At 44.5% G+C, this 23,351-nt stretch overlaps 1 protein-coding gene and 1 long non-coding RNA gene across 4 annotated transcripts; one reads left to right on the top strand and one right to left on the bottom strand.

The window, feature by feature from the left end:
- Positions 1–1,443: 1,443 nt before the first annotated feature.
- On the bottom strand, positions 1,444–22,787 carry CHRNA4 (cholinergic receptor nicotinic alpha 4 subunit). Of its 3 annotated transcripts, XM_065849517.2 has the most exons (6): positions 22,286–22,787; positions 20,982–21,133; positions 17,561–17,605; positions 17,362–17,471; positions 7,597–8,977; positions 1,444–2,034 (listed from the first exon to the last, which is right to left on the bottom strand). In XM_065849517.2, exons 1-6 carry the CDS (start codon positions 22,344–22,346, stop codon positions 1,909–1,911), a joined length of 1,875 nt encoding a protein of 624 aa, XP_065705589.1. In that variant the 5' UTR covers positions 22,347–22,787; the 3' UTR covers positions 1,444–1,908. The 3 variants fall into 3 exon arrangements, with proteins under 3 accessions (XP_065705589.1, XP_065705590.2, XP_071671806.1); XM_065849518.2 differs by lacking the exons at positions 17,362–17,471; positions 17,561–17,605; positions 20,982–21,133; positions 22,286–22,787 and adding exons at positions 11,792–12,008; positions 14,200–15,064; XM_071815705.1 differs by lacking the exons at positions 17,362–17,471; positions 17,561–17,605; positions 20,982–21,133; positions 22,286–22,787 and adding an exon at positions 9,993–10,038.
- LOC139829235 (uncharacterized) lies at positions 1,899–3,957 on the top strand. Its single transcript, XR_011741631.1, has 3 exons — positions 1,899–2,048; positions 3,294–3,552; positions 3,632–3,957. It is a non-coding gene; the product is annotated as an uncharacterized lncRNA (long non-coding RNA).
- Positions 22,788–23,351: the final 564 nt, after the last annotated feature.

Genomic DNA, 23,351 nt, shown 5'->3' with positions numbered 1-23,351 from the left:
GGCAGTTGTAGCTTCTTAGATGAGGCCAAACAGGCTGATCACTGCATTGTTTTTCAGCCTGTACTGTTTCTACTTGTATTTCAAAGAAGTCTCTTTAAGCCACGTTGTTTCAGTGCCAGAATTACTGTCACAAGCCCTTGCAGCTCTCTGCTGCTCGCTGAGCTGTGTGGCATGAGCAAACCTCAGGTGCCAGGGTATTGTGTAGGGATGCTGCACATCTCACCTGGGGTCCCACCTACCCCAAGCTCTGGCTTCCACCAGGACCTTCCATGCTGGCCACTGGCTTCTCCTGGTGCCTATCCTCCAAAGCTCTGGGCTGGCCAGGCAGTAAATGTCTCAGTGGCCAGACAGTCCTGTGTGTGCTGGTCCATGGGTGAGGCCCAGAGCCCCTCAGCTGCCAACCTGGGCTTTGGGTCAGGCAGTCATGGCAGGTCCTGGGGAAGCCTGTATTTTTAGCCTATGTCTGCCTTTCCTTGCTCACTGTTTATAAGCCTTTCAGCCTCTTTAATAAGCAGGGAGACACTAGGCTGGATGCTGCTGTGCTGATCCCACCTGGTACCCAGCAATGAGGATGGGAACGATGATTTGGGAAGTACCAAACAGGGGATGCTGAGCTGGATGGAATTATGGTCTGTCCAACTGTGGTCAATCTTATAGTTGCAAATACACAGAGAAAAGGCAGAAGATAGATTAAGCATGTGCTCACCCTCTGGCTTCCAGCCTTGCACCCACACGTCTGGCTCAGCTGTGCCGTTGTGCACAGATGTCCCCATGTGGCAGGACAGGTCTCAGTGTTCCCCTCCGTCTGTCTGGTGGTGCCCATCCCTGCCTTATCACAGCAGGTCCCAAAGCAAGGGTGAGATGTACAAAAAAGGTTGGTTTAGTTTGGATAGAGCTGGGAAGAGCACAGCTGCTGGAACAACTAGCTGAATTTAAGGCCATAATACCTCTAAAGTGCCATTCAGAATTCCCAACTGTGGCTATGTATCCTGTTCAGGTTTCCCCGGGTAATGGCACAGTTCCTTATTACACTAATGCGTTGTCCTGAATTTCTGCTGTGGCTTCCACATCTCTAAGTACCTACATTAGCTACAGCAAGGGCCTTTAGGCTCAGGGTGACCCTCTGCTATTCTGAAGCAGCAACAATTCCTATCCAGGTAATTTCCCTTAAAAGCACACTAACATGCTACCAACACAGGCTGAATCTTAACCCCAAATCCTCCCTTCACTCGCATGATCCTCACTCAGCTATAATCCCCATGGTTTCTGAGTGGTATTGGCCAAAGCAAACCCTGTCAATACAAAGACTGTAGCTATTGTATTTTTGGTGATTTAATGTTCACTGTTGGTCCCAAAGGGGCTGAGCTGCCTTGAGGAATTCCTTCAGCCTTTCCAGTCTGTCCGTCTTTACCAGCCGACCACAGACCACAACCTATGCAGGTATCCCAGATCTGGAACTTTATTTATTTATAAAATGACTCATACAGGGACACGTAGTCCTGAACCACTTCAGCTTGACAGGGCAAAATCACTAGGCAGGGCACACCGAGTCCTCTGAAGACAACTGGAGCTAATTTGCCGGGGGCTGGTTTGTAGATGCGAAGCCTCTTTATGTGCTGCTTTAGGGAGCAAGCTCGTGTTCTTAAATTGCAGAGTATATACCAATGAATGCCACCATGCTATGTACAAACTTTAATTAGAACTTTTCCCCAAAATTAGATGGAGGAAATGAAAATGGCATGGCAATATGGTGAGGCCTTGGAAAGTATTCCCAGAGAGATCTGGAGCAACTCAAGCGCAGACACGCAGTGAAATATCGAAAGGGCTGCCTCCATCTCTCTGCTCCTCTCCTTCCAGGTGAGCTGAAATCCATAGAGTGGGACATACTTTCTTCCTTATGTAGCTATACTAGATCATTCCTGCCAGCCACGGTGGGAGGAAGAGACCAACAGTCCCCAGCAAACACACAATGATGAACATCCAGAGGAAGATCCTGTCGATGACCATTGCGACGTACTTCCAGTCTTCCTTCACCTGGGAACACAGAGGTGAAAAGCCCACTATTGTTTATTTGAGATCAAAGTTTATGTAGATGATTAGTACTTTACATATATCTATATCTATATCTATATCTATATCTATATCTATATCTATATCATCTATATCTATATCTATATATGCGCCTTATATATGCTCTCTATATATGCTTTACTTATATATATAAGTGTTTTAGATATATATGCATAAAATATTTTAATTTTAGTCCAGAGAAAGAGGAAAGTCTGGCTTACATTTAGTGGTCCTATTTAAAGGCAAAGGTTTATTCTATCAATTGCTGATGCTGGAGAGAGGTTCCCCTACAGCATGGGTGTACACGTGCAATTGCAAACCCTGTTCACAGCTCCCCAGGGATAACACATGCCTGTGGACAATTAAGCTTGTCTGCACACTCACTATCCCATTTTCCATGAGCAACAGCTGTAACTGGGTGTATAAATGAGGCTGTGATTCAAGCTGGGGATGGCGGGGCTGGGGGGAAAGAAATTACTCTTTTCTCCATGCCTATAAACAGATTTGCTTACAGATTAACGACGCCAAACTCTTTCTGTGAAGGGATTTACAGCTTTGGGTGAGTAAGCAGTGAAAATGAACCAGTAAATTAAAAAAAAAAGTCTTCTCACCCCGCGTTTTGTCTTGCTGTGGGAAGATTTTCTAGCAATCCCTCTCTGGGGAGGTCTAGTACTTATTAATACCATCAGGCACAAATTGTAAATGGCTGTTTCATTAAGTGAGAAACCCCATACGTATGAAAACCTCTTTTATTACATTGCTATTATTAATTTCTTTCTGAGGACTGATCAGATGGAAAAGCTTTATTTGATACGGCTGTACCCATCATAATTTATTTCCCACAATATACCACTTGGTGATTAATAGGCCCAAGGGCTGAAATTTTGGCATTCTGCCTCCCTCTTAAGGGAAAACATCTCCACAGCAGCTTGCTCGAACCTCTTTGGGTGCCGTGATTGCAGCAAGTCAGGACTGTGGTGTAAGGAGAGGGAGGCAGCAGAGCCAGAGCACAGAGATGCTGCATTTGTTTTAAGCAGATAATAATAAGGGAGTAGCCCAGAACAGTAGGTGTGAGCTAAAACACAGTATCTATGGGACCTGTATTAAGGTATATATATAGGTATTTTTAAGAATTTGCTGATTATGCTGAAAATTAATTTGGGTGAGGAAAGCAATCCAAATGTCAGCGAAATAGCTATTTGCAGCTGATGATGTTTTCACAGGTACAGTGACAACTTCAGGTCCTAAAACGTTACGATCTGTCAAGCACCAAACAAGCTCCGAGCACAGCACAGCGACTCTGAAAACTCACCCTGAGTCTTCTCTTTCTTCATCAGTCACAGATGCAACACTAAATTTTATTTGATACCTTGTGGGTGGTACAGAGAAATCATGGTGTGTCAGAGGGAGAGAATGTACAATCCTGGCTTCTGTGACCAATGTTGTGATATTTTATTGAGCTAAGAGGAGAATTCCTTGCAGGTAAGTTGTGTGCATTTACCTCATTTTGGTGTGCTGAACCCTTCATGACCTGACCATGAATTTTCCAATATATTTGCAGATGACGTTCAGCTGAAGCAATGCCAGCAAAGTGAGCTCTTTAACTACACCCTCATTATTTGCCTTGTGGACTGCTTGGTTCAGCCTTTAAATCACTGATATTGCTCCAGCTCCTTGGCTCAATAAGCAGCTTTGTAAAATGAGAAATGAGTTATATACTGCAGAATGTGTGTTTTCCCCATAATTTGTTCTCTGAGCAAAGAATCTTAAATTTCAGGAGCACCTGGGCATTTTCAAAAGTGTAAAGAATCAGTTAAATATTTTAATGCAATGGATAATTTTATTCCTTTTAAATATGATCTCAAGTTAAGCAGGTTGTTACTATCCAGTAGACAAAACAAAACAAAAAAATTTAGGTTCATCCTGAAGGTTTTTGCCTTCTTGGGAGAAACCATGTAGTTCTATGATTGTGCATCCATCTATAGTTAGGATGAATAAAAGAAATAGCAGCCCTGGAAATTGCAAGGAATTCTCTCATCCCAAGGGTAAGGTCTTGGTGGATGACTTCCCTTTGCTGTACATATTTTCTGATCTATTCATCACTTGCTGAGTGTTGGAGTGAGTCCCTGATGCTTAAAATTCCTGGTAAGAAAGGCAAGATCTGGATGACTGCATTTGTAAGCTTAATGTAAAGAAAGTCTGAAATTTAGCACCTGATCTCCAACAGGAAATCTGGATTGGCAAGATAAGGTTTTTTTTGCGTATTCGTGCTAGTAAAAGTAAGTAAGTGCTGGATCACAAGAAGTAATTAAATGAACCAGATGAGTTTCTCTTTGAGAAAAGAAGGGGGAATGGGAGAAGAGGAACAACTTGGGACAGTTCAACAGAAATTTGCTTCTGAATGTAATGATATATGCATAAAAACTCAGCCCATCTTGAAGATGATGGCTGGGAGTGCATCAGATGTTTGCAAAATCAATATCCAGCTTCAAACCGAGAGCAGAGAAGGGTGAAATTGGAAATTATGGAGCAACAATGAAAAAAAAAAAAAAGGCAGGAGGAAATGAAAATTATCTACATTTTTTTTTTTTCCTGACAGTGCTGTAACATTTCCCTGTGGTCCAGCACCTCACGTGGAGCATCATCTGCAGAGGCCTCTCTGACAACATCCCTGCAGCTGTCAACATCTGCCACCCCAACTCTGGAGCTGTATTTTGATTAGTTTTTAAGAAGCTCATTCAAAACTATTTTTGGGAGAGGATCAGGGACAGGAGCCATCTGACTCCCCCCACCCCCAAATTCCTGAAAAATAAGGGAATCTGCCGCTATTCCCTGGCCCAGCTTTGTGCAGGTCTGAGCGTGGGGACAGAACGGTCCCGGGTGGTTTTACTGTACTTTGTTAAAAATAAACCGGTGAGATTATCCCATGTTTCCTCCTGCTCAGCTATATTCTCTCCTGGTTTATTTTTAAGCTGTCTTAAAAGTCTTTTTATCAGAACAGTCTGGAGATGTGCACAGGCATGAGGACCAAAAGGTTTTCCAGTCGGTGATGTTGGGGTCCAGTAGTTGGGTTTGTGTGTGACATGCACCTTGTTTTGCTTGCTTACTTAATTAATTAATTTCTAACAGCATTTCTATCATATGCTGGGACAATTTGGTCTTGCCTTTTCCCCTGTGTACCATGGTGCTTGTATTGTTTGCAGATGATTTTTTTTTTCTTTTTTTGTAATAAACAACTTGCATTTCCCATTTTCTCTTTGCTGAAGCACTTAATTAAATGAGCTATTTACTTTTAATTTAGAAGTACTGCCCCTGTGGCAATGGTGCTATAGAAAAAGACAGGACCTTCAAAAGCAGCTCTGTTGTCATTCCGGGAAGGTGCATGTCTCTGAAAATATAACCCAAGAGCCAGTGAACTGTGTCTTAGGGGCTGTGGCTGCATCAGAGCTGCCTGCTGACAGATTTATTTGAAATTTCCATGAAAAAATGCCACACTTTCATTTTAGGATGAAAGCAAATTCCTGAGCACTGATTTTTTTCCCCAATAAACTCTCATTTTTACTAGATCAGTTCTGCTCCTTGTAGTACATCTCAATTCCAGAAGATCATGTTTCCTTCTTTGTCATTCCCACCTGAAGAAAAAAAAATGTACTTTTCCCACTTGGCATTACTTACATCCAAAAAATATATAAAATCATATTGCCTCACATCAGGCTCAGTGAAAATTCCCCTGAATCCGAAAACCCAACCGTGCCAAACTGCTGGGAAAGCGCACAAAACTGTGGGCAGGTTTGGAGGCCTCTCCTGGGGGTGACTCTTCTCTGCTCCTGGAGTGATGTTTTCCTGGTGCTTTTCCTCACTGGGCTGGCAGGAGGTCTGATCAGAGCCCTCAAAACTCCTCCTTTTCTTCTGCTTTTGACGTTTAGTGCTGTAAATACCTTTGTCCTGAAGATAATAATTCATTTAAAAAGGGAAAAGTAGTGGAAAGTATAAGAAAAAAAAAAAAAAGGTGGCTTCTGAAGGCTGTTTTCATTTCACAGAAAGTTGCAATCACAGATTAAAAGGAAAGAACCCAAGGTATTCATTGACTTGGTTCTTGATGATATCAAGAAGCTTAGCAGAAAGAGAATTGGTTGAAATGGGATGTAATATTGGTGCAATAGTCTTTCATTTGCACCTGGGGGAAATAAGTGAGTTAAAATCAACTGGCTTCCATGGCTTTATGTGTGATTATTACTAGGAGGACAGAAAACAGAGTTTAATTTCCACAGTTCTAATGTGCTTGTGAAGTGCTTTAGCCCGACAAAGAGTACTGGGCTGTCAAGTGATGAAGATGCGGATTCACAGCCCATCTCTGCCGCAGATTTGTTCTGTGACCTTGAACAGGTCACCTCATCTCTGTATTTTGCCTGTCACTCCTCAACATGAGGAATTACCAGTTACTTCCTCAAAGGGATGTTGTGAAGTGAAATACATTAAAGAACAGAGACCTCTCAGACTGTGGTACCAAAGAGTGTATAAATGGACAGCAGCACTTAATCTTTTGTTGCTGTTGCTAAGTGCTCAGTGCTGTGAAAAATGCAAATATAAAGACTCTCTTCATGCCCAGGAAGTCTTGCATAAAAGCACTATGACTTGCACTGACTCTAAATCTTGAGAAAATCAAACTGTAAGCACAGCTGAGAAAGAATTTTTGCTGAGAGATCCCTCTAGGAAAAGCCAGGTAAGATTTTTCTTTAGCAAGAACACTACCTTCAGGTTGCCTTGTGGCTTCCTTCATTATGGCCATAATTAGGTAGCACACCATATCCATAGTATTGCAGGGGAAGAGCTACAGGAGGTGTGAAAGGATGTGGTATTTATACGTGCATCACCATCCCCATTAAAAGAAATTCTTTCAGCCTCTACTTCCCTTCTCTATTTGTAGCCATATTTACCCCTTCAGAGTAAGTGTGAAATGTATCTGTCCACCCACCTTCCCGCACGGTGCCAGCCGCTCCAGTGGAAGTCCACTGACGAGGAATCGCATCAAGCAGAGCTAAACAAACCCTGCAAAGTCCCCACACTACTACGTGCTTACCACATCCACAACCTATTTCGGGAATTTGCTTTCCTGGGCTTAGCAGCCACAGTCAATGATTAATAAAAAACAAAGTGTGAATTCTCCGTGGCTCAGAGGCTTCTCTATAAAGCATAAGTTTGCTACATTCCCACCAGTTGATGAAAATCTTTGCTGCCTCCTTCTTACCTATTAACGACTTTACTCCTGTTTTCTGCTAGAGAATTCTATTGTTTTAGAGCAGCCCTGAGCAGGGTCTGATTGTGTTACCTGCTTGATTCACATGCCAGCTAAGACCCCAAGGACAATCCCTTCAGCTATGCCAATGTGCTCAAAAGCCATAATGTCAGGGGTGGCTGAACATGCACCAACAAGTAGACTCACTGTACATCTCCAAGTTTCGTGAGGCTTCCTTAGCAAATAATTTTGACTTACCCATGGAGAGAATGCTAAGTTAGCATACTTACAGAAAAATCGGCGTCTTCTGCCCGCAGGTGATCTGCGATGTAGTGAACCCCTTCCACTGCCAGCTTCAGGGCTGGGGACATCAAGAGAAGATGTTGCTCTTTGGCGCTGTGAGTCTTGCTTCCTTGAGCTGGCGTGCCGGCTGCTTCGCTCTTTTTGCATTTACACTTGCACTGAGGGGGCTTGTGCTGGGGCTGCTCTTCATTGAGGTGGCACCGCTGGGATGCTGGAGAAGCAGTGGATCGTCCATTGGTCTGGGAAGAGTCCTCTTGCAGGTAACAATACTGGATGCTCCGGGACCTACAGCGGAGACTCCCTTCCTCCGTCTTATTGGGGCTGTACATCTGCTGGACGCTTAGTGATCGGCCTTTCGAGATGGAGGTGGTCTGGGTGTCGCTCAGGGGGTGGCAGGAGGGCTGTGGAGAGGAGCAGGTCACCTGTACAGGCTCTGGGTGCAGCACAGAGTACTGCCCAGATGGGGACTTGCAGATAGGCTGAGGCTTGGTTGGCTCCTCAAGGTGGGCACAGAAGGAAGATGTGGGTGATGGCTCGTTGCTCTGGGGGCTGGGGGAGGATGAGGTAGTGAAGTTGGGCTCCACGTCAGTCTCAGACCAAAGCCTTGGTGTGTTGGTTATTTTGTGCATGGATTCAATGAGCTTCTTGCAATTGTCTTTCACCGTGGAGGGACGTTTCATGAAGAGGAGGCGTGGGACAATGTCAAGGAAGATCCTCCTCACCCAGTCGGGCATCGTGTGGGTACGTGGAGAACGATGGTGCACGTTGAGCACAAAGACAGTGATGATGATAGACAAGGTAACAAATATCATGGTGAAGAGAAGATACTCTCCTATCAGGGGGATAACCAACGAGGTAGATGGGATGATCTCTGTGATGAGCAGCAGGAAGACAGTGAGGGACAACAGCACGGAGATGCACAGGGTTATCTTCTCTCCACACTCAGAGGGCAGGTAGAAGACCAGGACAGTCAAGCAGGAGATCAGCAGGCAGGGGATGATCAGGTTGATCGTGTAGAACAGTGGTAGCCTCCGGATAATGAAGGAGTAAGTTATATCGGGGTAGATCTCTGTGCAGCATTCATATTTCTTGCTGTTGTAATTGCCCACAGCGTTGATGATGACCCATTCCCCACTCTCCCAGTAGTCCAGCTGGTCCACGTGACTGTGCATGCTCACCAAGTCTATCTTGGCTTTGTCATATGTCCAGGAGCCAAACTTCATTGTACAGTTTTGCTGGTCAAAGGGGAAGAAGGTAACATCGATGCTGCAGGAGCTTTTATAGATAGCAGGTGGCATCCATTTAATTCTCCCATCATAGAAAAGGTGGGCCTTGGTCAGGTGGGTGACTGCAAAGTCACCGTCAGCACTGGGGAGAAATAGAAGATAAAAAAAGACTTAGACTTCTCTGTGACTTCTCAGCTCTGTCAAAGAAATAGAACATTTAGTGCCTGGCATCCAAAAACGCACTCAAGCCACCTGGGAGATGCGAGATGAACATCATGTGCAAGCACTGGATCCATCCAATCTATTTTAACTCTGTTTTCTTATGCACGCACTGAATTTGCATACAAATATAGCCCTCACCTTGCGTAAGTCAGGTCTTTGAGGTGAACATACACAAGTTTTCCTCGAAGGTGTCCCACAAATGCCCTGAAAAGGGTCGAGTTTGCTTTACAGATGTGGGAAGAACCACTATCAGGTACTGTGGCTGCGGGCTCTGCAGAATTAATTGTGACAGCTGCTATAAATGAAACAGTGTTGGATAATTATTCAGTCTGTTACGTGTAAAACAGTGAGAACATCCTATTAATGGGAATAATGAAAGTTAATCTCTTGATTTCCCAGTCAGGAAGGTCTGTCTCTTATTGTGTCTTCTTACTAGGACTCTCAGTTGGGGTCTGTGTGCTGGTATAAGATAAGTAGATAACAACCCAAGATTTTATAGCAGAAAGCCATTTTTCAGACAGTGAAAAAACTATTGCATAAACAGCACTTTTTTTTGTTTGTTTGGATCAGCTTTTCTCAGCTGGGCGGTGTGAGAAAAGCACCCTGATTTCCCACAGCACCGTGACGTGACACCAAGACTGGGATGGAGATCAAAAAAGGCACCAGGAAAGGCAAGTGCACTGGGAATTTGAGGGAAGAAAGGCCACCGAGGGATGCCATACTCAGTCTGTTATAGTGTTGAAGAAATGAGGGAGACTCAGTAACTGCGGGCATGGGATCCCCAGCCCTGGAGACAGCCCTGTCCTCACCAGGTTGAAATCCCAACTGAATAAAGCAGGCGGAATCTGTTTGTAGAGCAATGCCCTCAAGTCTAGCTACAGGAACAGAGAAAAGAGGATCCAAAAAGTAGGGAGGGAATTGGGACTGTTACATACCCAGCTGGAGCTGCTGCAGAGCTCGGGGATATGGAGGAAAAAGCCTGTTGTGAGATGCCGAGTGGTAAAGAGCAACTCTGCTAAAGAAATGGGAAGCTGAGCAGGGAAGGGAGAGCTTCCGCTGAGAACTTGAGATGAATTATTCAGGCTGATATAGATAGAAACCTCTCTGCTCCTGCCCAGCCCGCCCGGCTGGAGCCGGTCCCGCCTGCAGACACTTTCCAGCCATCGGCAAAGTCCCTTGTCCCCGCTCGGCTGCTTCAGATCTCAGATGTGGCGTGACAGCAGCCATACAGCGACGGGGTCCGCGGGGTCACACCTCTCCTCTTCCTCACCAGCAGCAACATAAACAGCACAGGGGCAGCCTGGTGGGGTCCCTCCCTCAAGATGCTGAAGACGGAGGAACTTCCCTAAATTTGTTTCTTTAGGAGAACCTCCATTCATTCATATGCAAAAGGAGGAAATAAAAGACTTTCTGATGTTTCCTCTTGCCCTACAAAGCATCCTCATTACCACACCAGCTTCCAGTGAGACTAGCGTAGTGTTGCTCATTTTCTAAAGCTTTAAAATGTGGGGTTTTTTCTTGTTTTGTTGCAGAACAGGAAAGCTAAAAATATGTAGAAACCCAGACTGATGTCTCAAAGAGACCAAGGCAAAACCACCATTGGGTTTTACTTGGATGCAAATAAACCCAAACAATGCCATTGTACCATCCATCCAACTCCTTTCTTCCCTTTCTTACCTTTTCTTTCTTAAATCTCATTTACACTTCAGGATCAACTTTTTTGGATGAAAAATATCTCTTTTTTTGTTTTCTCCTGGATTGTACCTGCGTTTTAAAGCCAGTCTGAGACACGAAACATGCACAGCAGGTGACAGTCCAGTGTTTGCGGTTCTTGATAGTTTTCTTTCCAGATCTCTATAGGAATTTGGAATCCAATTCTGCATTTAATGAGATCTCTGAGGCATGATTAAATCATTCATTAATGGAACAATATGTTTATAATTGGAGTCATATTACTGAAAAGGGATAATGAGCATCTACTAGTGTTTCTCTTCTTAAGTAGAGCAATGTGTAAGTGGTTGGGTAAACAACACAGGTATGTGTTTTTCCTTATGACAACTGTTGGAAAAAGGCATGAAACTTGCTAAAAAGTCATCTAGGAACAATAATAACTCGCAGAATTGCATTTCACTCCCAGAAATGTCTTGTCCAGCAGTTCTGCAGTCTCTGGGTAACTACTCACATACCTTTTTTCTTCAAGAGTAGATGTGACCAGTGCGATGCTGCAGATCTCATGTGTCAATTATTCCCATAAACGATCTGCTTCTTTGATGGGGAAGATATTTTTTAATTGCTTGCCTAACAAACCCAGCCTCATCCTGGGTCCTCTTCAGCTCACACATTATTACGAATAACACTGGTCCTGCCTTCCAAGCTACATTTTGCCTGGAGCATCACAGCAGTAGTGAAAGCAGCAGCAAAACCGCTTCTTGCCTTTGCGAGTCAGCTAATGACTCTGAGGAGCCATAAAAACACCCTGGGATCCACCTGCTTCCCCCTCACCAACATAACAGGACTGTGAAGCAATTCTTGACTTCACTGGGCACATTTGAACTTCTCATTGCAGTTCAGTTTGGAGATATTTGAGTAATTTGTAAGCAGGTTAAATTAGCTCTGCTGTTACACATAGACCGTATTCAAGCCAGCTATATATATATATCACCCAAAGATAATGTTCACAGTTTTCTTAACCCTTCATGCATGCATATATTTTTGCCTCCTTCTCCAAGCTTACCACCCACACTGGACCTTCAAGCATATGTTTAGGGGACTGGAAGCTCCGCTCGCTGGCACGCTGCCGACACGGGGTGAACCGAGCGCGATGCTTTCATTGGGCGAGGCTTTCATCTGCTCCTCTTGACACGAGAGAGGGAGCAAACAAGGTCACTTGGTTATTGCCAGTCTTCCAAAGCCTCTCCCCAATCTCCTCCAAGCGACGAAGGTGAGACAACCTGCGGCAAATGAAGTCTGGAGTTGGGAGACTGGGGAAACCTGGTTATTTTGTAGAAAGTTTTGCTGTGGGAAAAGCTGCTCCTGGCCAAATGGTGCCAACAGCCCTGACGGCATAACGGGAGTATTTCCTGAGACAGGAAGGTGGGAGATCTGATAGAGAAGAATGGAGAAAATCTGTAGCAGTCCCTTTATAGCGGTAGCACATTTTCATCTCGTTCAGTCTAGACCACGGTGTTGTGACAGTTGTCATGAGAAACCATTTGGAAGAAGGGGTGAGTGCAAGGCAAACATCACAACAAGAACTTGAGGATTAAGATAGGCTTTCCTGATTACCCTGACCTGACAGCTCTGAAAATCTGTCACTAATAAAGTACTGGAGCTCTTACATTTTCATGTCAAACACAACAGAGCACACCAATAAAGAGAGAAGACAGTAGGTTGGTTTTTTTGCTAACAGAAATAGCGCTGCTGTGTTCTGCAGCCTTTGATACCTCATTTCAAGAATAAAGGCAGCTCTTCTAAAATCTTCTAGGCTTACAAGGGTTCGAGAATGGCATTGTTTTACTGGGAGCCATCAACCATATTTCATTAAAAAGCTCTGCTGATGGAGAAGCTTTTTATTCTTTTTTCTTTTTTTTTCCCCTGGTTTCTATTTTCCCTGCAGTTGGGAGATATATCATCTCACAAAATTAAATGTTTTCAAAATGCATGTAAATGAGGCACACATTTATTTTAATTTCTGATGATACAATTTAAATCCAAACAGAGCTTTAAAAGCCTGAGAATGAGCTGTATACATATCGCTAGAGTGTCCCCATTTAAAGCATTTTTCATCAAACAGCAGTAACCAAGAAAAATTGCAGTTTTGAAACCTCTCTAAAGAATGTACCCTGTACCGTATTAAAGAGATCCTCCTGTAATGTTCAGATTAAAGCACTCTCCAAAGGCAAACCAGAGAATATGTAGTTTAACAATTGTTTTGCCCTACCAAAAGAATAACTACAAATGCACAGATTACCTGGTCTAAACTACCTACTCAAAATGGGGTCAGCTACAAGAGGACTGGGACCCTGTCTGTTTGGGTTTTAATTATCCCCAATGTCCTGGCATCTTGGGTACAAAACATCTTGGGTACATAGACGGGGATTTCTGTGCACCAATGCAAAATTCTTTAGGTTACATCACAGATTTTGCTTGCTTTGGATCTTTAAGAGCTGGTGGTAACTGATATTTTGATTGTTCCTCAGTGAAACAGGCATCTGCCTCAGAACTGGCTGTGCTATGCTGATGGGATAAGCACAAGTTTCTCCGAAGGCTCTCAGAGTGCTGAATTTGTGCATTTGGCTTCAGTTCTTCCCTTTGCCAAGCACCCTTGTCAGCACTTGGGAGGCAAAACTCCAGCTCTGTCCGGAGCTTAATGGCAGGAGAAGTCCTGGATGCTCACTCAGCAACAGCCCAGGAGAAATGCCCCCTATAGATTTCCTCCTATTAATTCCTGTATTGCTGGACAGAACTTGCAGCAAATCTCAAAGGCATCTAGAGACCTAATTCCTCTCAGAAACAGTCAAACTCCCAGAAGAATAAGGAAAGCTTAAGTGTGAACTAACAATTATAGGCCTATTTTAAGTACAATCTGATGCAAAATGGCACAATTTGTGCAAGGACACACAACTAAAAATGTTAGGAATGACTGCAATATTTTAAAGGTTAGACTGGGACATGTTTAGGTATTTCTCCCCCAAACAGTTTCAGGATGAGTCAGGGAACCAGCGTTACTCCGTAAAACTCACTGGTTGCAAACATCAGAGTGTAGTTCAAAAGAACAAGTCGCTGTAGTGCACTTCAAAAGAACTCTTTGCTTCCTCATGATTTTCAGAAGCCGCCTGCCAGATGATCTTCTAACCCACTCCAGTAATCCTTCGTGTCCATATTACCAATGGGTGAGTTCCTCCAGATATTTTCTGCTCCTAATTACAGCAATTTGTATTTGAATTCCCTTCACGTCTGATTTTTCTTTTTTGTGACTATGGAGGTTAAGGCAGGGATTTCTTTTTTGGAACAGTTAATACCAGAAAGTATTGAGAAAAAAAATAATTCGAAGTTTGACTGTTCCCAGATTTTACAATAATCAAGCTAGAGAATACAAACACTATCATGAATATTCAGTTGAAAACTAGCCAGTGAACTTACATGTCAAGATTCCTGCCCATCCATGAGGCTGAGCGACATGGTCTCACATTCCTCTGGCAGCCTGTGGCAAACCCAGCTGCAAACCTGCAGTTTCAGGGTTTTCTCCTGGAGTTTTTGTGTTGCACGGGGTCCAAATGGCTCAACACAGTGGTGGAGCAGCCAAATACACCAAGGAAAACTAAAACGTGATTAAAGTCCATTCATGAATGGGAAAATAAGTCAATGCAGAGGATTAGATAATTCATTTATAAATGATTTGGTGGTGTCTGAAGAGCCTTTACAGGCTCAGATAAGGAACAGCTGGTATTCTTGGCAGGGAAGAAGAGGTTTTGTTGCTTCACTATTAACTCATATTCCTCCGTTATACATGTGTTTTGTCACATCTAGTAGAAACTATTTACAGAGTCTTGGAACTTATCAAGCCCAAAAATTCAACAGCATATTAATTTCCCTGTGGGATATTAATTTGGTTTTAGATTCCTTATGAATGTTGACAAGTACCTATACTGTCTAGGCCAAACCAGCTGAGTTTACTGATTTAATTTGGCCCTCTACAGCAGATAAATGAAAGTTTTTGACAATAATGAGCTTAGATATGAGAATAATGTCACAACAAGAGGTTAGGTTTCCTTAAAGATGTAAATCTCAAATCAATTCAAATTTCACCATTTCTATACGTACCCCAAGATGAAAACAGAAGAGATATTTCTATAATCTCCTGCCCAAAAAGTCTCTTTTCCAAAGGATACCATCCCAAACAGAAATACCATACTGCTGCCAGAGCATGTGATAAGCAATAAATAATTCGTATTAAAAAGCCTAAACAGTGCAAAAGGTCAGTGTGGCCTCTTGCTCTCCTCCGCCAAGGTCTCTGCACACATTCTCTTGCTTTTGTGGATGCAAAATTATCTGCATCTACTTTAAATTCCCTCTAAATATATATATATATATGTGTATATATATACATATACTATATATATATATATATATATATAGTGCGTGTATATATCTATAAAATATGAGAGGGAATCCTTGTTAGCATCACCCATGACTACTTGCTGTCTTTGCAAAGTCTTTCTTTCTGAAAGATTTCTAGTTGAGATATCTGCAAGGAAAAAAAACAAAACTAAGATGTTCACTGCAGCTTCAGACATGTTTGATAGGAAATCAGGTAGAAAAGAGAAGTATATAACAGCACAGAATACAGTTTACACCAGACTGTATGAAAGAGCTTGGGCAAATATAGCTGTAAAGAGGTACAGAATTAATGGAAAACCATTACTGGCTGGCTGATGGTTGGCGCCTACATCCATGTTTAATTCATGGCTAAAGTAACCAATTAAAAATGCATGATAGGCTCATGACAACTGACAGAGGAATGCATGATTATTAATGGTACGTGTGGATAAAGGAAGGGATGTAACTTGGGTTTGGGCAGCAGGAGCATGAGATCTCCCTGTGTGGTGGCCAGGTTAGATTTGATATCTGCCATCTCTCCCTGCAAGTCAGGCTGAGTCAAGACCAATAAGATGGGCAAGGCTGAAAGACCCCAGAAGAAGATACGAACATTCTGGAAGAGCTGCTGTGGCCAGCAGACAGGTAGCTGCTCCCTGGAGTCCCTGTAGCTGCTCAAGTGACAGTGACCTGGGACAGCAGGGCAGAGCCTGCCAGGGCCAGAAGCCAACGGCTATTTTCAGCATGAAATCCCAACGTGTCTACAGCATAAAAGGACACCCAGGCCTCCTCCTTTGCTGCTAGAACTCTCCTTGCATGGAACATGCTCACCAACCGTGATGAGAGCAGTGAGCCAAGGGAGCAGATGCAGAGATGACACCTCAGGCTCTCATGTACCAGTAGCTCCAGCAAATGGGTAGTTTGAAGCACTAAAGTCCCATAGAAGAGGAGGTTTGTGTAGTACTGTTTCCTTTGGCACTGAGGTCCATCACAACCACCACCAGAAGCTCCAAAAATAATAATCCTTACCATTGTTGTTGATGAAGCAGTAAAAAGGACAAGGACATTTTTCCAGAGGAAGCTGTGAACACCTTGCTTGGCTGCAAAGTGAGGCACGTGTAATATAATATTCATGCTCAGAGTGTGTCCCTGTAGGGTAGGACGATCCAAGTGCCTGTGAATTAGTCATTTCCATCCGTCTAATCTCTGAAAGGTGCTGTGTGGAGGTGCAAAGATTTCCAAGAGGTTCGCAATCGCTCCACACCACTGAGGATCAGAGACAAGCTAATGGGAATTATGACAAATTCCACAGTCTCCAAAGCTCGCAATCTGCTGGACAGATTCCTCCCTCAGCCTTTTTTTTAAAACAAACAAACAAACAAACAAAAAGCAAAATCATATCAAACTAGAACCAGGCAACTGTTTATTAAAAATGAGCCTGGCTTCCGTTATGTTTTCTCTGTTAGCCACATGCAAAGATGTTTTTGTTTGATGCTTGCAGCAAGTGTTTTCTCTAGAGCCTGTGCCAGGGATGGAGACTGGGACGCCCTACATCCAGGAGAATGGAGAGCTCTACTGGGATAAACCAAGGAGAAAACGGTCTTGGAACTTGGACAGTCTTTCAAAGAATATCAACAGACTCCAAAGGAAAGAAAGAAAACAACCACATGCTCCCTAGGAAGTGTCCATACAAGAGACAGTTTTCAAGCATTGTGTATTAGGAACAAATATCTATTTCAGGAAAATTCTAGAATGGTACTGGGCTGACCTGAAACCCATATTTTGCAGACATAAAAGTCTGAAATATTTCAGCATATTTTCCTTATTTAAGCCCATCCTCAATAGCTGGCTTTTCCAGTTGACAGGAATGAATTAAGGGAGAGCTCCTTGGTGAAGTGAAATTAAAGAGAGCTGAAAGCACAAATTCAGCTTAATTGTGTCTCCAACATGTGAAGAGAAGACAATACCTGGCATCCCCCAACAAAACACACTGTCCAGAGAAAGGATACTTGGGAGAACAAAAAGCTTGGGACGAATGTTAATCATATCATTTAAGGCACATCTGGGACATATATTATGAGAGTCTACATGGAATTCAACCACAGAGAACAAAATAAGGAGAAACAATTGCAAAAAGCACCTTGGCAGTACAGGTAGAGAAAATTTGCTAGGACGGGTTTGCCTTGTGGGCACAGCGCTCACACTTACTTGTTGTAGAGGACAATATCTGGTCTCCAAATAAGCTCCGAGGGGATTCGGATGGATGTGACGTTTTCGTAGTCCTGGGGGTCCCAGCGTAGCTTGTAGTCGTGCCACTCCTGCCAAAAGCAAGGCGGTTACAAAGCTGGGAGAGTTCACATCGCAAAACTGGAAAGGAACATGGAAAAATACGTTTTGGTGCACCCACCTGCTTCACCCACACGTTTGTGGTCATCATTTGATTTTTCTCGTCCTGAAATGCAAGATCATATATTGGTTACACAAGCAGGTGCAGCAGCCCAAGGAACTAATTAAATTTCTCTGAATATGTATTTCATTTCTGTAATTATTAATCACCTCTGCAATAAATGCAAATTCCATCTTGGAAATAAGAAGCAGATGTTTCTGTCGGTTAACGTGGGACAGGACACAGCTGCCTGATACCACTGAACAGCTGAGCCTGCACCTCAGCGATCTTGTGAGCAGACGGACTTGAATTTATTGGGATTTTCCTTGATGCCGGTAGATCCAGCGTAGGATGATGGGGACAGGCAAAGAGCTCCCCAGCTTGGCTTTGCCCTGAGCACTGAAGTGGAGCGATGGATACATAGATCTTTACTCACACGTGTGCATGGATTACAACGCTCAGCTTCATCTGCAAGTAGTGTTTAGTACTTCTACTGCGAAAAATTATCTGTGAACACAGGTCTGGAACTATGAAGCTCAGCAATGTTTCTCTTTCTACCAAATACATGAACCTAGAGCACTATGGATTGTATTTTCTGAATAAACCCAAGCCACTCTGCTGACATGTAACCCTTGAACAGCCTGGTGTATACCCATGCTATCAGTTGTAGACTTTACCCCAACTCTACATGCAAATAGTATAGAAAGACAGAACTATATGTGTATATATTTAAATAATGTGAGGCAGATATCATGCTGGCAGCACTGTAGTAGAATTAATCACGGCTTGCCTTGCCTGTTACAACTCCTACATAAATAACTAAGACAAATTATGTGGGGCAGAGCCCAGTGTTGGTCTGATTCAAGCGTCATGCCAGAGCTCAGAGACTGTGTTTCTTTCTTTTCTCTCTCTCTGGTCGGCATCAGAACCAGCTCTTTTGACAGAGCTCATTTGGAAGCAAACTGCTTGTCATTAACCTTGTGGCAGTTCAAGATTAATTCTGAACATTAAAAGCCAGGAGATTTGAGTGGGCTGAGCCTCCTCACTGCTCTTGTGGCACCAAGTGTAAAACCTGGTCAGAGATACACTTGTCCAGGATGGGGGACCAGAAGCACATAGAGGAAGGAAGAATACAGAAAATACTTAAATGAGTAACAAAGAAAGGGAAAATATCCAGCTATTCCCTTGGGTGCCAATGAGAGATGAGGAATGCCACTGGAAGAGGCTGCCATGCTGTGGACTGGACCAACCCTTGAGCATCTGCTGCTCTCACCCCTTTGCAGCTCAAGCATCTGAGGGTCTCCACCACTGTCCCTGCTCTGGGGATCCCAGTTGCACTGGTGCTACCCTTTACTGGAATTTTCCTCCCTTTTCTGGGTCAGACTTTAGTGGAAATGCCTACCCATCACTACACATGAGGGCTCTGCCGTCCTCCTGACCCACACCAAGCATGACCCTGTTCCCATGGCTTTCTCTTGTAGGAGGTTTGCAATGTCCTGACAACTGATTGCCTCCTTCTCCTGCACAGACTGAGGACAGTGGGGGATTCCACAACTGATAATGGTGTCACACCAGGGGGATCCCGCAGCCAACGGTGCTGTTACACCAGGGGATTCCACACAGGATGGTGCTGTTACACCGCCTGGTTTCTTTTCTCAAGGTGAACACAGCACACCAGGTTCTGCAGAGACACAGGCATAGAAGCTCAAACATGTTCCTCAGTGGCTGCTCCTGGACACACGCTCGATCGCTCACCACTTGTCTCTGGGCTTAGAAAACCCTCAGCACACCAGGGTGAGGTAAGGACGTGCAGGGATGTCAAGTTCCACATTGATTTTTCTTATGTCATCCCCCTCCCAGCTTTTGTCAGCAGGAGCCAGGGTTTGAATGCAGCTCTGATTTCCCTTTCATATTTTTGTCATTGGGTCTAACAATTACAGCAGGGTTTGCACCAAAACAGTGTCACTGTTGGGAAGGCAGAGGGACAGTCAAAATGCTGCAGTGATGGCAGGGGTGTCACCAGTCCCCAACCACACAGACCAGGGCAGGAGGGGACGAGAGCTCTCCTCTGGCTGTACCTACCGACCCCGGCACAGAACTGCCTGCTTGTTGCACTTCTAACCACTGACATGATTTTAAGAAGATTAATTCTTCTTAAGTAAACTGGGAAAAGCACTGTGAAGTAGGTGTATCGATCCCCCCTCTTCCACGATTCAGCAGCTGCATAATGGAAAGTCTCTCTCATGCCTCCACAGTCACTGATGTCTCATCTTTAGTCTTATCAATAATTCAGATGAGAACCATACAACTTCAACATTAGCAACTGCAAACTGCCCTGGACGCCTCTGGCTGACGTAGGAGAGAGGAAAGGAATGGGAAACCATTTCTGTGCTGCAGAGCTGGAAGACGATGGCCTCTGCACAAGGAGATGCAAGTCTCTAGCAACTAGTGGTTTTGATTTCCCATCCCTCATGTCATCCCGGCTGCGTTCCCTCTGGATCTCAAAGCTCTTATCTCAATATATAATATGTGGAGAGTTGTTTGTTATGATTGTCCCACACCAGTGTTTTTAAGTTGCATGCACTTTGCATTACCACCCCATTTATTCTGCCATACAAATATAGTAAAAAGCGACAGAGAACTTCTGAAAGCAAGGCCTGTACTTGTTCACGAGATGTTCCTTTACACAAACATGCTGCCCTGGAAGTATTGCATGCAAACAGAGACAGGAGAAAGAAGCACATGGGAGGGAGGTCTGCACAGGCTAGAAAGCCTGTGTTTGTGTTTCACATCTGCAGCCCTGCAGGGATCTCCTTGGGATCCAACACTTGACCCCACCACACTGTGACAGAATAATCCTTTAAATACCATTTCAGTGCACATTGGTCCAGAGTGCAAACCACTCTATTTTGTACACGACATATGCAGTTTGCACGCGTGCAACTTCTATTTGAGCAAACACTCAGAAATTATCTTCTTGTTAGTATCTGCCAGATTAGTTAACAACCCTCAAAACTTTCATTTGCAGAAAGCTCTTCAGACAAGTTATCTTCCAGAGACATGTAAGCCACTGCTTCTATTAGCTTGTGTAAATTAACGTTCATAAGTATGGCTCAAATTCCAAATCTGCTCTTTCTTTTTTTACTTTAGCCAGGACTCTCTGGCTTTTATACCAGTTGCTTCACTGCTCTGCTGTGATCAGTCCCATGGGTTTTGACCGGGAATTTGGGATTTTGCTTAGAGTAAATGAAGAATAAAGGATGCACTTTGATGACCAGCTACTCATGAGTGACCCCTCATACCAGCAGAGCTGTTTGTGTGAAAACTCTGCTGAGAGCAAAGTTCTTCCCACCCCAGTAAAATCCACATGCACCAGGAGCCAAGCGCAGAGCCCCGACCCGGTTAATCTTGGCTGCTTGTTGCATGAACAGGTTGCACTTACAACATCGATGAGCTGGGCAATGGACAAGCCGAAGCGGACAAGGACCACATCGGAAATGTTGGCGACGGGGCGGGACCACTTGTTATAACCAGAGAAGAGTTTCTTCAGGAGACGCTCCTCTGCGTGGGCTCGGGTTTCCACGTGGCCAAAGGCTGTGGAGAAGGTGTGGAGCACGGCGGTGTGAAACCCGTGCAGTTCCAAGCACCAATACCTTCTCTAGGGTGGGATCCCCAGGCTAAACCCAGCAATGGGCAGGTAGGGACACATGGGAGGTTGATGCCACCCTGGTGACTTGCCTCTCTGCTACCCCATGTATTTCTCTGTTCACCCACTGTGGCCTGCAGAAAACGGAGGCATTGGTAAAACCATTTGAAAAACATTGCATGAGCTATTCTCCTCTGAATCTGGTTTAATCTTTATGGCCACTTTGCAGCAAGTTTCTAGCACTGAAGTCTGCGAGCAGGAAAGAGGGATGCTAGAAGGGCAAGACAAAAAAGAAAAGACAGCCTCCTGCTGAGAAATAGGGATTTTTGGATCAGATTTACACATAAAAAACCTGGCATCAAATGCATCAGGGGAAAAAAAGAAAAAAGAAGATAGACTGAAATTTAGCTTTTTAAAGTAACCTTCATAGCTGATCTTTCACAAAAACAATGGGTGAAGGAAAAGGGTGGGGAAGAGCACAAATTGGATAATGAGAGCTCAGTTTCCCTTAACAAGGACTTTAGAAGTCGGAGGCTGCAAGGAGCAGCCCTGACCCTGCACGTACACGACAGGAACCGTCGGAAGTGCCTGTTGGTAATTAAAAATTAAAGCCGCTTCTCTTCCCGGGAGCTGCCGGGGGAGCTGCGCTCCCGAGCCGGCTACATCCTCCGGCACGGAGAGGGAGCCGGGGGCTCCCCCCTCGCCCCCCATGAAACATGGCTCCGATTTAGGCTTTAGGTGCCCTGGATTACACAAAGGGAAGCATTAGCTGAGCTCTGGCTGTGCTCCCCCCAGCCGGAGCTGTAGCCCGGAGACACATGAACACTTTACCCGGGCAAGGAGCAGGATGCGGAGCCCCTGCCTGTGTTCTCCCTCCTGTCCCCACCGTCGCTTTAACCCTTTCCCCATCGAATCAGGCAAGGAGCAGAAAAATAAAATCAAAGCATTGCTCGGTAGAGGCGGGTATTTAGGGGAGCGATGGGGCAGGAGGATGCAGAAACGGGGAAAATTCCTTGCTGTTTGCAGTGTGCTTTTGAGAGGGATAAGGGATAAAAGAGCTGAAGAGCAGCGCAGGGGTAGAAAAGCTTTCTCAAACTTACCGGGGAAGATGCTGGCACAGAGTAGGAGGAGGAGGTTTCCTTTAGACACGAGAAATCCCATTGTGGAGCAGAGCTCAGGCTTTAGCAGGCAGAGTCTCCTGTCCGGGCTACTTTTCCTCTCTGAGTCTCTGGATCCTCCAGCTTCATTCCCCTAAACTCCTTTCTCCCTCCCACCTGCAAGGGATAATTGCTGGTGGATTTTGTTTGTTTTTTCCTTCCTCCTGGGAGGATGCTCTTCCCTGGGACACAAACGCACACACGGACTTGCAAGAGCTATGAAAGGGCTGCAGAAAGCTCCCGCAAAGAGACACGAAATAGACAACCTCCCTGGGCTCTCTTTGCTCCTCTCCCCTTTCCTCCGGGGCGTTTTGGCTGCTAGGTTGATTTGTTGCTGCTGTTTTCAGCCTCCCCCAGCCCTTTGCTCGGATTTTGCTGCTGCTGGGGACACCGATGCCCTCGGTGGAGCGGAGAGGGAGCACAGGGTGTTTGTATATTTAATGGAGTTATAGACCTGCCCACCTCCTGCTTGGGAGGAGGAGAGAATCTGTGCACTCCAGCAAACAGGCTGCAGGGAGGAAAAACTTTTAGCATGAGCAGTCAAGGAGGAGACGCAGACCCCAGCTGCAGCCAGAGTTGGCTATGGGGCCACCTGGGATCTTTACACCACCTGAAGCCCAAACAGTTCTTAATTAATGAAAGCTGGCTGTTCAATCTTGTCCAAGTGCTTTTCAAAATCACTCCCGCAGACTAACAGGGTAATTAGTCTGAGAGATATTCCTGGCCAGGGCTCGTCTCTTTGCTGTCAGCAGCTATTGGGCTGATGAACCTGCCCATGAGACAGGGCTCTGCTGCACTTGGTGCTATACAAACATGTAATACAAATACAACTAGTTGAACAAATACAACTATTAGGCAATATGCATATCAAAGGTGAGACTGAGACAAGAGATTACTTGAATATATCTACATAATTCAATGTACCTTAAATATACCACAAATAAGCCGGTTGAAGTCCTAAAGGCTTTTTGTGGAGGAAAGGATAATTCCTTGTGTTAGTAAGGAGTTG

Source organism: Patagioenas fasciata, chromosome 16 (genome assembly GCF_037038585.1).
Source record: "Patagioenas fasciata isolate bPatFas1 chromosome 16, bPatFas1.hap1, whole genome shotgun sequence".
Taxonomy (NCBI): domain Eukaryota; kingdom Metazoa; phylum Chordata; class Aves; order Columbiformes; family Columbidae; genus Patagioenas; species Patagioenas fasciata.
This window is presented reverse-complemented; position numbering and strand designations above follow the sequence as displayed.